Source organism: Talpa occidentalis, unplaced genomic scaffold (assembly GCF_014898055.3).
Source record: "Talpa occidentalis isolate TD23 unplaced genomic scaffold, MPIMG_talOcc4v2.1 talOcc4.3, whole genome shotgun sequence".
Lineage (NCBI taxonomy): Eukaryota > Metazoa > Chordata > Mammalia > Eulipotyphla > Talpidae > Talpa > Talpa occidentalis.
The window spans coordinates 127,335,320-127,347,655 of NW_023603184.1; the positions used below are offsets into that span (position 1 = coordinate 127,335,320).

General features: G+C 42.5%; 1 protein-coding gene across 1 annotated transcript in view; it reads left to right on the forward strand.

Annotated features, from left to right (window-relative positions):
* The window catches only part of PARD3B (par-3 family cell polarity regulator beta), an 882,400-nt gene extending 871,521 nt beyond the window's left edge, over positions 1-10,879 (forward strand). The window contains 1 exon segment of the mRNA XM_054700017.1: positions 6,322-10,879. Coding sequence (XP_054555992.1) covers positions 6,322-6,679 — 358 coding nt within the window. The 3' untranslated portion in view covers positions 6,680-10,879.
* The last annotated feature ends 1,457 nt before the right edge of the window (positions 10,880-12,336 follow it).

The window sequence follows — 12,336 nt, forward strand, 5'->3', positions numbered from 1 at the left end:
GTCTGACCTTAAAATTGAACTGTTGTCTCTTGCATGACAATTGGATGAAACCCCCCGTGTTTAGATATTGAAATTCCAGGAACTACTTTGAAAGAGAGATAATGTTAGTGGCCTACCGAGTCATGATTTCTTCCTTTGATTGCCATTCTCTTTAAATAAGACCTCTTCTGTGGTTAAAAAGACGGGGTGATTACGTGCAGGCAGTGTTCAAATGAATTTCTTGACTTTTCTTTGCAGTCACTCTCAACAGTTTTGGTTTTTCACAATTCCTTCTGTGCATAAACTCTCATGTTTGCCCTTTCTAGTTGTCCTCGGCACCCACTTTATGAACCTCACCCACCCCCCAAAAAAGGCATTATTTTAGCAAGACCATTTTTAGGGAATACCTCCCATCTACTGATAGGATGAAATGTTCTTAAGGGCCATTTCCCAGATAACATAAATAAAGTGTATGTAGAACACCTCACTTCACTAAGTAAGTATCTTCTCTTTCATTTTCTTTGCAAACATGTCTTTGGTCCTAGCAAGGACTAAAGGTATCTGATGGCAAATCTTTTCCTTCTCCAGGTCTTTGCAAACAGCAGAGTCCTTACCTCATAAAGCAATGGGAAAAGCGAGTGATGAAAGTGGAATTTTTTTTCTAAAATTGTTTTTATAGCATCAGCCATCAAATGATCATTATATTTTATGATTCTGTAAAATCTGCAGAAATCAAAATGACGTAATACACATTGCAGTGGGCTCTGCTAATCCTGGCCGACCACATTCGTGCCTGGACCAAGGATGAAGGCCTGGTGAATGGAAACCTGACACCAAAGGAATTCCAAACACAGACTAAAAGCATCTCTGTCCACACAGCATGGGCGATCCAAGCGCCTACAAGTATATTAGTTTGCGCTGATCTTTTTTAGCTTTAGTATTTGTGAAAGAACCAGAGAAGAAAGCACCAACACCAGCTCAGCCACTAAATAATCCATGAGCGGCGTGTTGAGGAGTGTGGTTTTGCCAGATGTCGACTTTCTGCTGAGGGGTGCAAGGACCTCCCTTCGACAGCACTGGGAGTTTTACATCATGTTATTTCCTCCATTTGAACCCCAAATTTGGCCACAGTCAATTATTACCAAAAAAGGAAATACGTAAAGGCTTACTTTGAAAGTTAAGAAATTATCTTTGTTTGGCTGCTAATAGCACACATCATACTTTACAGTAATTAAGAATAACAAAACATTCTCCCCTTTGGAAGCTTTTCCATGAGAAACCCAATGCCAGCGACTAAGCTGGATATACTCACCTTTGCGCATAAATTCTTTATGGCCCTCACACTTTTTACTGCATACCTTATTTTTATGCCTGCTAAACTCATCTCCTCCCAAAACAAACTATTTTCTGGTTGCTTACGTGTCTCAATATTAGTTGATTTTCCCTTCTTTTTCTTCACCTTCGCCTGCCATTTTTCCCTCTAAAAGGAGCTCATCAGATAGATACAGCAGTGGTTCTTATACTCAGCCTTGGGACACATAGGTGAATTGTGAGCAGCTCTGTATTGCAAGGATTTGTCCATGACTCTTGAAAAACTAAAGATTATAAATGATTTATTTTAATAAATTATAGCAGATATAAGTTTCTTCCTTAATAACGCCCCCACCCCACTCACTTGACTCCCCTTGTTCTTTCTTCAGTGGGAGGGAAGGGCCTTGAGTTACAGCATGTGGTGAGGAAGTTAGCATATTCCTAGCTTCTGCCTCTCCTAGGCACGTGGTCTTATATGAAAGTCATCAATCATGTGAATTCTGGTGGAAAAAAGGTTGGGAAGTGCTGTGACAAGGAGGAACTGAACATCTCCTTGACCTCCGGTTCGTGTTCATCAATCCTCCTTGACACTGTGGTGATCACACCTGCTCTTCACCTTTGGCATGGTCTCCTTACAGCCCTTTAGTTAAAACTTCATGCACTGTATTTTTTAAACTTCATGGTAAGCATATATTAAGAAGTTTTTATGACAGAAACAAATTTTCCTTGCTGGACCATGACAGAAATAGCCCTTAACTGATTCTTTAATAAGCACACTTAACTGTACTTAATATACTTAACATGCATCCGTTAGTCCTGGTTGACCTCACTGGTAAGTCAACACAATTAAAATCAAGTCCAAGATTTATTAAACACCTACTGTGTTTCCAGCACTATGCAAAACAACAGAGGTAAGACATCATGCTTCTGTTCTGGGCAAGCAGGACAAATGTCATAACCCCTGCCCTGATGACATTTACAAGTCATTCTGAGTTGAACCCAATGCAACTGTTATTCAGCTCACCATCTCGCCTTCCTTTCCTCCCTCCTTCTTTAAAAACTGAGACCAGTCTTACTCAACTGTTGTCAATATCTAACTTTCAATGAGAGTCTGCTTTCTCCTTTATTCATCTACCCATCTACCTACCTCCAGCCCCTACACACAGTGACCCTCTATGGTTACTGTGTATGTTTGTGGGTTTTCTCTTTAATTTAAATGTTCTTCAACAAACTCAACATATATTGATGGAGCACCTTTGACATGGAAGCCCTGTGCTAAATTCCAAGGAAGATCACTAGATAGATAAGACTCAGCTCCTTCCTTCCAAATGTTCTTGCTCCAGTGCAGTGTACACCTAGCCAGGAGGCGGGGTGAAAGACATATGAGGTGAGAATGACCTACTGGGTGAGCTCAGGGGAAAGAGATTTTATTTATAATTGAGGTGGGAGAAGAAGGAGTAATGCAGGGGGAGATGGGAGGACACAACTCTTCATGCTTCTTCATCTAGCCCAGTACGTAGAGCCACCTCATTCTTAGATAAAAAGTCTTGCCAGTGATCCAGTCTTTCCATTACTGAACCCTTTCCCCACTCAATATCTTACCCAGTGTAAGAGTATGCCTTCCATTCTTGCATAAAAAGATGATGTTTGGTGCCCAGGGTCTATTATCTGGCCTTATTGGTCTTACTTTCAGTCCCTTTTTGTTTAATGAAGAAGAGTGACATACTGAGATGTCAAAAGAGGGAAATCTCAGGTGATCCTTGTTATTTCTGTACATATGGCAATAGCATATCATTTTGTCATGGTTAGCTTAAAGGATCAATTTCATTATTGCATGTTTGTGATTGTAGACTATACTCCTGAGATAGTTCCTGTGAGTTTTCCAACAAAATCTAATTCCTTTTATCTTCCAGAAATGAGTCTCATCAATAATAAAGTGAAATTTTAAAAATATATTTTCATAACAGCTTTCTCAAATAGTTATATTATAAAAAAGCAAATATAGGTTTCTCTTTAAGTCAATATGGTTTTTCAGTTAGATATTCAGTTGAAAGGTTTTTCTAAGAAAAAAATAACATATTCAAATAAAACTCAAGAGGTCACATGCAAAATGAGGGGTCTTGAAGTCCCAATGTATTTGTCATTTGGATCCTTGTTTTCAGAATCTCCAGAGGAGGCTTTTCCAGCTTTCTCAGAGTTGACTCAAATATGTATAGCATCAGTCACTATGAGAAGCATTTTTTGTACCCTGGAATGAATTGGTTTTATGTTTTTCCACAAATACTACATTTCACCCAAATAAAGAAATTATAAAAAGAAAAAACTCAAGATTAACAAAGCTAAAATTTCAGTTCCCTCTTTCTTCCTTTATCCATATAGAGTTCTGTAGTTAATAAGGAGGAGGCTTATGCTCCTGTTTAAAAGTTGTTCTTTTTAACTACGTGAACATATACATTCACAACCACTTAGAATTTGCCCTGACGAAAGTCTGAAGGAAACATTCAATTTTGAGCAAAAAGTTCTTACAAGCAACAGCCCCATCAAAGAAAGAAAAATTCTTCCAGCTCTCTTTGAACCTTAAACAGTGTTTTCATAGTCTAGCTCATTGTTTGCCTTCTCTATGAAAAATTTGAAACGATAACTGTTATGATGAGTTCTACAGGAAAAGATGATTTCCATGATTTCATTTCTTGACAAAGAACAGCTACCTCTTTTGGCTTCTGCCTCATGTAAGCAAACTCCCAGACTTAAAAACCTTGCCCTCACAAGAAGGAAGATGGGACCCCAAAACTAACGAGTTCTGCCCCATCTGCCCAGGGACAGCTCCTGCCTCTGGCAGGGAGAGGGAGACAGGCCACAGGGGTGAAATGTAGGGGGAGAGATCCAGGCCCCCCCAGCTACACACAGCACCTTGCAGGGTGGCTTCTGCCCCATCACCACTTGATCTGGACTGTCTCTCTAAAAATTTTTAAAAACCCAAGGCAAGCCTGTCTATTATAATGTTCTGTTTTAAAAGAGAGAAATCTCCAGGGAGAGAACAGGACCCTAAAAGTCCAAGGCCTGGAATTCCTCCTTTCTCTCTTTCCATTTTAAACAGGAAACACTCACGCTAAGAAGGTCCAGAGGGAGCGTTGGTTGTATGTTCATTTTAAAGCAGATAATGTTTGTGTGTTGCAAATGTCAGTGATTTATCCCAAGGGCTTAAAATGAGTGCAGAAAAACCACATGTTTCACTTCATGCAGAGAAATATCTTCAGTAGGCTTGGAGAGAAAGCACAGGTTAAGGATTGTTTTGTGTGTTTCGGAAATCTCTAACATGAACTGAAAGGAAATAAAAAGGAACATGGGGGTGGGAAGACTAAAAATTTTACTATAAAAATATCATGAATGCTGGACATTTTCTAAATCAAAACTAAAATTTAAAGGGAAGAGTAGGTGAAACCTCGATCTTTTATTTCCCAGGACTGGAGTGACAGATTATGTATTTGTGCTCTATTTGTCATGGGTAATTTAAAATAGAGCGAAGCACACTGCACTGAATAATAGCGCTTGATGCCGTAATAACTTGTACACAAACAATTTAATTTTTTTATCTGAAAACTCTCACTAACCAAATTACCCTAAGCTCAAGGATCTATCTTTCATTATTATGCATAGCCAAATTAAGACATAAAATGTAAAGAGAGAATTCCATTGTTCATCCTTATGAATGTGTTATATGCTGCATTCCACATGCACCCTCGCTTGGAGCTTGTCAAACCTTCATTGATTGGGGAGCTTACAGAGCTGTTTTAACATCAAACTCTGCAGATTACAGGGTGATTTTGACCCTCATTGACAGTGCTTGATTAACCACAGACACCCTGTTCTTACAGCCCTGTCATTTCTTTCAAGTGTTCTACCAGTTTTGTACTCCGATGTTGGAGAGCTTTTCATTAATTATTATTGTTGCTGTTTTTCTTTAAAAAAAAAAAAATAATCAAAGGGGGAGTGGTAAAAAATGATCTGAGGATGGTGGTGGTGAATATGTGCACAGAAGGTTTATGGGATTTTAAGAGCTGCAAACAGAACTCATGTGTTTAACCTCAGGCTAGATAAGATGCGGTCATCTGTACAACGTTTAGAGACGTATTGCTTCTGTTATGGCAAATGGATCAGAAGATGCCTGCTGTCTTCATAGAGAGATCCAGACAGGGTCACTCTCTGTTAGTGTTATTCTTGTCCCGGGCCTCTCTGTGTGCCTACTGGTCACACAGTGGAGCTCACAGCTGGTTTGCCTTTTCCTACACTGCTACTGATCTGGTGGTATTTCTTGACTCTGCAGTAGAATTGCTTTATATCAAAATTCTAGATGGGTAGTTCCTAGCTCTGGGTTGGGACTCTTCCTAGGAACTGTAGAGAGGGGAGAGCAAAATACTCCACACAGGGATGTGACAGAGGCCATCCAGAGTGACCCCAAGACCGTGACCCATGTAAAAAGCAGTCCACAGACTTAGGAGAGAAGTGAATACAAGTCATAGGAAGCTGTATCATCCAGAATAACCTGTACATTTCCACCATTATAAGGGGGACAGTCCTCAGTGAGACAGAGGGGTGTGGGGGGGGGGTGCAAATAATCCCAGCTTTAAGAGAGTAGAACTCTGCCTCCTTTAGAAAACTAATTTGGTTACTGTAATCTAAGCCAACATCAGAGGGTATAAACAAGGCAGAAATATATTTCTCTCTCATGAACCAATCTGAGTGTGAGCAGTCCCAGATGACATGTTGGCTCCATGGCATCAAGAACCCAGACTCTTTCCTTCCGGCTGCTCTGCCTTTTTCAGCATATGATATTCTAAGATATCATTTGGTCAAAAGTGACTTCTCTAGGGACCAAAGAGTTGCCCTCTCTTTTTGAGGGCACATATCACTTCTGCTCTCACCCCACTGGCCAGACCTAGGCTATGGCCACACTTCATGGAAAGCTGAGGAAAGTGGTTTGGCACTGAGCCGCCAGCCTAGTAGCCATTGATGTGTCTGTTCTCTTCCCAGGGGAGGCCCAGGAGAGTCTGTAGACTACCTGACAGCAGCGCCTCGAGGACTCTACAAGGAACGGGAGCTTCCCTATTATCCAGGTGCTCATCCTATGCATCTTCCCAAAGGAAGCTATCCACGCCCCCCAGATTTGAGGGTGGCAGATCTCCGGTATCCTCAGTACTACCCACCTCCGCCAGCCCCCCAGCACAAAGGACCCTTCCGTCAAGATGTTCCACCTTCCCCTCCTCAGCACCACAGAGTACCAGCCTATCAAGAAATGGGCAGACCAGGACCCCGAGGGGGCAGCCCAGACCGGTACCTCTACCGAAGCCAGGACCCCCGGCAGAAGAACCCCATGACCGCAGCCGTATAGCTGAACACCGCCGAGCTCCACACAGTCCAGAAAGGACACTGTCTAGCATCGCCTTTGCCCATTCTGGACCTTAGGGCTATCTTCCTGTTAAGAATTCTTTGTGGTACAGATTAGGATTTCCTCACCAAGGTTGCAGCGTTTGACTGCTAGTCAGAGGGAAAAGGAAAGGACTAGAATTTGGGATGGAGGAGGGGCGGATACAGAAGGAAAAAATCTGGTCATAAAAACAGCCTGATATCTGATATAAGTTTAGCATTGTTCCACTCAGTGAAAATGGTAGTTGAAAAGGCAAATAACAATGGAACTCTACCCCGGGTGCCTCCCCGGCTAGATCACCTGCCACACCCTGCAGAAGGGGCAGCACGGATAGTCTCTGCCCGAATCATCATCCACTCTCAGGCTGAGCTCCAGCCACCTTACGAGTTGTTAAATGTGAAAAGTGCCTGCAAACATGGGCATCTTAAGTGAGTCGTTTTTTTCATTGAGAAAAAGGAAAAAACAACAGCAAACATGACTAGTGAGCTCTTTGAAATATCTTGTACCCGAAGGAAGATGACATATCTTTATTTATAAAATTTCTCAGGTTCCCAGACCACAGATTTGATATATGCATTTCCCATATTTCTTCCATTTTTATATAAAAGCAAGATGCAAATGCAGTATTAGCATCCTGGGAGAATGTGCAAAGCTAGTCAGTTTCCAGAAGGAATCTGTTTCAAGGACCAAGGTGATCAGGCGAAGAGAGCTGAAACTCCCTGGGTCCTCCTCACCGTCCTCCCTCCATGTTCCAGGCACAAGAGCTTGGACATACCTGGTTTCAGAGTCATCCCCAAATCTGCCTGTAATTACCATAACTGGGGGCTTGACTTTAGGCTCCCAGTGGAAGGCTAAAACGTAATTGGGAAAAAGAGGGCCCTCTGGGTAGGTCACACAGGAAGCCATGCTCTGGAGGTGTCAGTTCCAGACTCAGTGCCAAGCAGTGCCATCTGCACTTGGGGACAGGGAGGGGCTGACTGTGGCCTCTGGAGATTGATCACCAGCAGGTAGTAGAGGGCAGAGGTCGTGTGGGATGTGTGTGTGTGTGTATGTGTGTGTATACATGTGGTTGCCAGTATGGAGAATGGAAGATGAAAAGCTTTCTGGAAAGTTTGAGGAGGAAGGGAATTTAAAAAATAAAACAGAGGGAGGGAGAAGAAATATGAAACTAACTCATTCTTTATCTGCTGTATTTAAGAAAAGTCAGGGCATTACCAATGGCCAGGTCTGCAGTTGAGAAGATGACAGAGCTTTGAAAAGCTGAAACCCCACCTTCCAAAACCCATCACAATTTCTTTTGAGCTTTGCAGTTTTTTCTACTTATTTTACAGAACTTCTATAATTTATAATCTGACCCAAACGAGAACACAAAACAAGAGACCAGGAAACACCAAACCTGGGGGCAGCAGTTTGAATCACTCAGTGACCCTTGAAATACTTTAAGCCTTTTCACATTTGTGTTTCAATCCCTCTCCCCAAAAAAGAAAGAAAGAATTTTCAGTTCAATGTAGACATATTTTAACTGGGATTAGAATACCTGTTTGTCAAGATTTAACAAATTATAGTATTATTGAATGCATAGCATCCACGCAGTATCTAGTTTTGTCTTATTTTTTAATTTAAAAGAGAGTTCTGTTACCAAGAATGAAGAAACTGCTGGTTTTAGACTTAAATCATGTCATTTACTGGACTTTAAGAGGTATCATTTTCTAGTCTACAATTTACTTACGGCCCTCTTGAAAATTGACTGTCAAGTTGGTTTTTGTCCTGTCATCTCTCCAAAGCCAGATACCTTTAGACTGTTTGCAATTTGTGAAAAAAGTTGAGGATGCCAGACCGTGCTTATCCAAAGGTGGCGTTCAGGTGAGCTATAGGGGTTCCTGGCCAACATGCTGAAAGCTGCATTCCCCTCAAACTAAAAAAGAACCTTTGAGAAGAAAGCCATCAGGTGGGAAAACATAACTTCTTTTGAAGAATTAAAAATCAGTTCTTCAGTATGAACCACAGTTCAACCAAATTTCTGTAGATTATCTGACCCAGCCAAGTCAGAGGCTCCTTCTGGATGAAGGCCAAGGCCACACAGGGACAGCCAGGAGGCGTAGTGGGAGGTGAGACACTCTGCGTGTGGGAGAAGAATGGCCCCAGGAGAGAATGCCTCTGTTGTCACCATAACGGGCACCTGAAAGAGCACAGCACCTCCACACACAGGCTGGGGACCAGCTGCTGGAAGTGTGATTTTGTATTGTACACCCAGCCAATGAAGCAGTGCCAATCCTGGGGGCATTAAAGGAGGCACCAAATCGATGACAGCAGTGTGCTTTTGTTGCTTGAAGTATAACACATGCCCCCTTTGACCCTGCCTGAAAGAAACCAAGCTGATACGTGTGATGCGGCTCCATCAAGCCCAGCAACCATTAAGAATGGCTCATACGTAAGCTCTATACGTGTCCGCGTACCAACCCTCCGCTCATCGCCACCCGGAGGTTACAGATCTCTTCCAAGTATTTTAGGAGAACAGGTGGTTTAGAGTATTTAGAAGACCAGCAGGTGCCCAGCAGGGAATAAGTTCCCAATTCATTTATGACTTTCGAAAACCTCAATTGAGTGTGCCCCTGTAGCTCAGGATACTAACTGTCTCAGAGGAACAGAGTGGCACAGGGAGCTGTAGATCCAACAACGCATTCCCCTGCTTGCTGACCTGACTGGACATGGCCAAGCCATCACAGAGGCTCCTAATGATGTTTTGGCCGCAAGTCAATAGAATTTTAAGGAGCTCTGGTTTTGTCCCCTTCTGCAGGAGTACAGAGCTGAAGGTTGGAGGCCACCTAAAACTTTCACATGCAAGAGAGCTCAGAGCTCTGCAAGGGAGAGAAGCCCAACCTAGCCACTGTGCTCTAACAATAGCACTGCTTCCCTGTAATAGCAATGAAAAGCAACTCAAAGGAACATTTTCTTAAATCGTGACTGAGTAACTAACAAAAAATAGGAAAAAACTACTGTGAAACTCATTATTCTTAGTTTTTAGATCTACGTGCATTGACACCCACAGGACAACGTGGAGCAGATATAACAAGATTGTGGTGAGATCCACAGACCCATGGAGGGAAGTCTTCACACTGATATTTGAGACCTCATTGTAGCTTTATATTTGCCACCATCTAAGTAAAATTAAAAGATGATTCATTAATCCAGATTCTTGAACTTCCTGGACTAAACCAAGCTTCTGAAGGAAATACAACTGACAACTTGAGGAGTTGTCAGTCATGGAGCTAGTATGCAGAGAGATCAAACCTTGAAAGCATGTTTATTCTGCTAAACTGTAGCCATAACATTCATTTTATTTGGAAAAACATCTTAGCATTTCCAGGGAGCTAGAGTGCTCTGAAAAGTTTGGTATGAATAAGCATGTGTGTCTGTACAGTCCCCATTGGCATTAAACTCTGAAATCCACAATGAACAGACTCAAATCAGTGCTAAATTGGTTAGACGCCCTCCTGCTTTCTGAGTCCAGGAGCAACAGAAAGTCAAGATTTAGTGCAATTAGGCAGAAGGGAGTTGAATTCGGTAGCATTTCTCTGCACTCCGAATTCAGCACCAATTTAGGTGAAAATGATAACTACAATGAGACCAGAAAGAGGAGTCTCCATGAGCTGTCCCTATAAAGTCAGCTGCCTGATAAAAAGGAGCATGAGAGTCAGATATCTAAAGTAAGACAGAATCTCATATGCAGCTACCACTTCTAAGTGAAACTCTTTCTCCTCCATGTCTTTTAATAGTAATAGACTCACACTCACCCTGACTTTTAAGGCGAGCTTAACTACCAACCCTGAGTGAAGAGTGAACTAACCTTAAGACTGTCTCTTGACTGGGCTTTTTCGCAGAGTGTTCTGTTCCATCTAAGCTGACTACAGTGTTGCTTACTCCTGAAACAGCAAAACAAAACCTGCTGTTTATATGGTCACTATTTCCAGTGTTTTCCAGTGCTTTTGTGATACCCAGTCTGTTCATAGATTCTGAAGATAAATTATGTGAAATCCTATTTTGGCATATAAGGTGAACTTTTTAGGATGTCCCATTTGTACCACAGAAAACATTTTGGATGTTGTTATATATGAATATATAAATTTTTCTGGTTTTATTTTTCATTGAAATAAAGCTTTATTCAGTCAGTAAGTCACCGGAGTCTTGGTTTTCACCCACCACTGATTTTTTTTTTTTTTTAATTTAATGAAGGAAGAGATTGACTTGGCCCAGCTCACCCTTGAATAGCAATGTCACAGGGCCGAGGACGTGAGGGAAGAGCCTCTGCTACATGTGGGATTCCCAAGAAGCGGATGCTGAGACAGAGATGAGCCTGCACGATGCTTGTTGGGGCGTGCCTGGACTTAGTACCTGCAGAAGACAGAGGAAGGAAGCAGGACTGGGCAGGAGAAACTGGGGGAGTTGTGATGTGCTCCCAACTTAGGCCTCAGCCAACACCACAAGGGAAATTGGAGCTACAGCAGCCCTTCAGTTGGGACAAGGGAGCTGGGCCCTTCTACTTCTGCACAGGGATGTGAGCCACCCCTGGAAGGTGAGCCCCAGGCAGTTTCCTTTAGGAGAGGCAAGCCCCCAGGGGGCTGAGAGCTGGGGCCAGTTCTGGGGGTATTCAGAGTGGCTAGAAAAACAGCCCTTCATTCCTGAAGTGGGATCTGGGCAGTGCCTCACAGAGCCAAACACTGTGAACTCTTTCATCCTGGAAACACTCTTACCTGTTCTAGAGAAACATGATTCTCCCTTCTCCTTGAGACTATTCTGTGTTTCCCAAAGTCCTTTATTGGCTTATTCTCAGACCTCTCACACTCTCTCTTCCAAGGTCGCCCACAGCCAGAATTTCAGCTGCCATCTCTGGACAGAGCTGCCCACAATCTCCCACTCAGACCTGCCTCCTGAACACATGCATTTCCATCTCCTACATCCCCACCTGGACTTCCCATAGACCCTTTGAACTCAACATACCCAAATTAAAAACAAGCTTTCTCTAAGGAAACCTGCTTCTTGTGATTCCATCTGGCCAATGGCACCACATATTCACAATTGCAAATCTAGAAATCATCCTTGCCTTCCCACCTGTAACTCTGCTCCTTCCCCAACTCATCCCCACCTGAAGTGATGGAAGGTCAGCTATTCTGTCAGCCATGTTCACGCTTCCTGACACCCTGCCATGCCTTGACTAACCCTCATCACTTCCCCCCAAGTATCTTTATGAAGCGTCAATACAATCACCTATCTCTGACCCTGCTTCCTTATAAACGACCTCTATACTACACAGACCCACTGCCTGCTTGGGTAAATAAATTTTTTTTGGAACACATATACACTGACTCATTTATCCATAGTCTAGAATATAAATTTATATATGGTTTAGAACTCCTTCATGCCATAATATCAACCTCTCCCTCTATCCAGCCAGAGGAATTTCCTGAAATGGAGATCTAGCCATTTTACTCTATTCAAGGCAACATTGTCTTGCTGAAAGGCAACGGCTTTGAAAGCAGGCAGGCTTGGGTCTAAAACAAGGTTTGACCACTAATTAGTTGCATAACCTTGGAGAAAGTATCTATCTCGCTAAGCCTCAATGT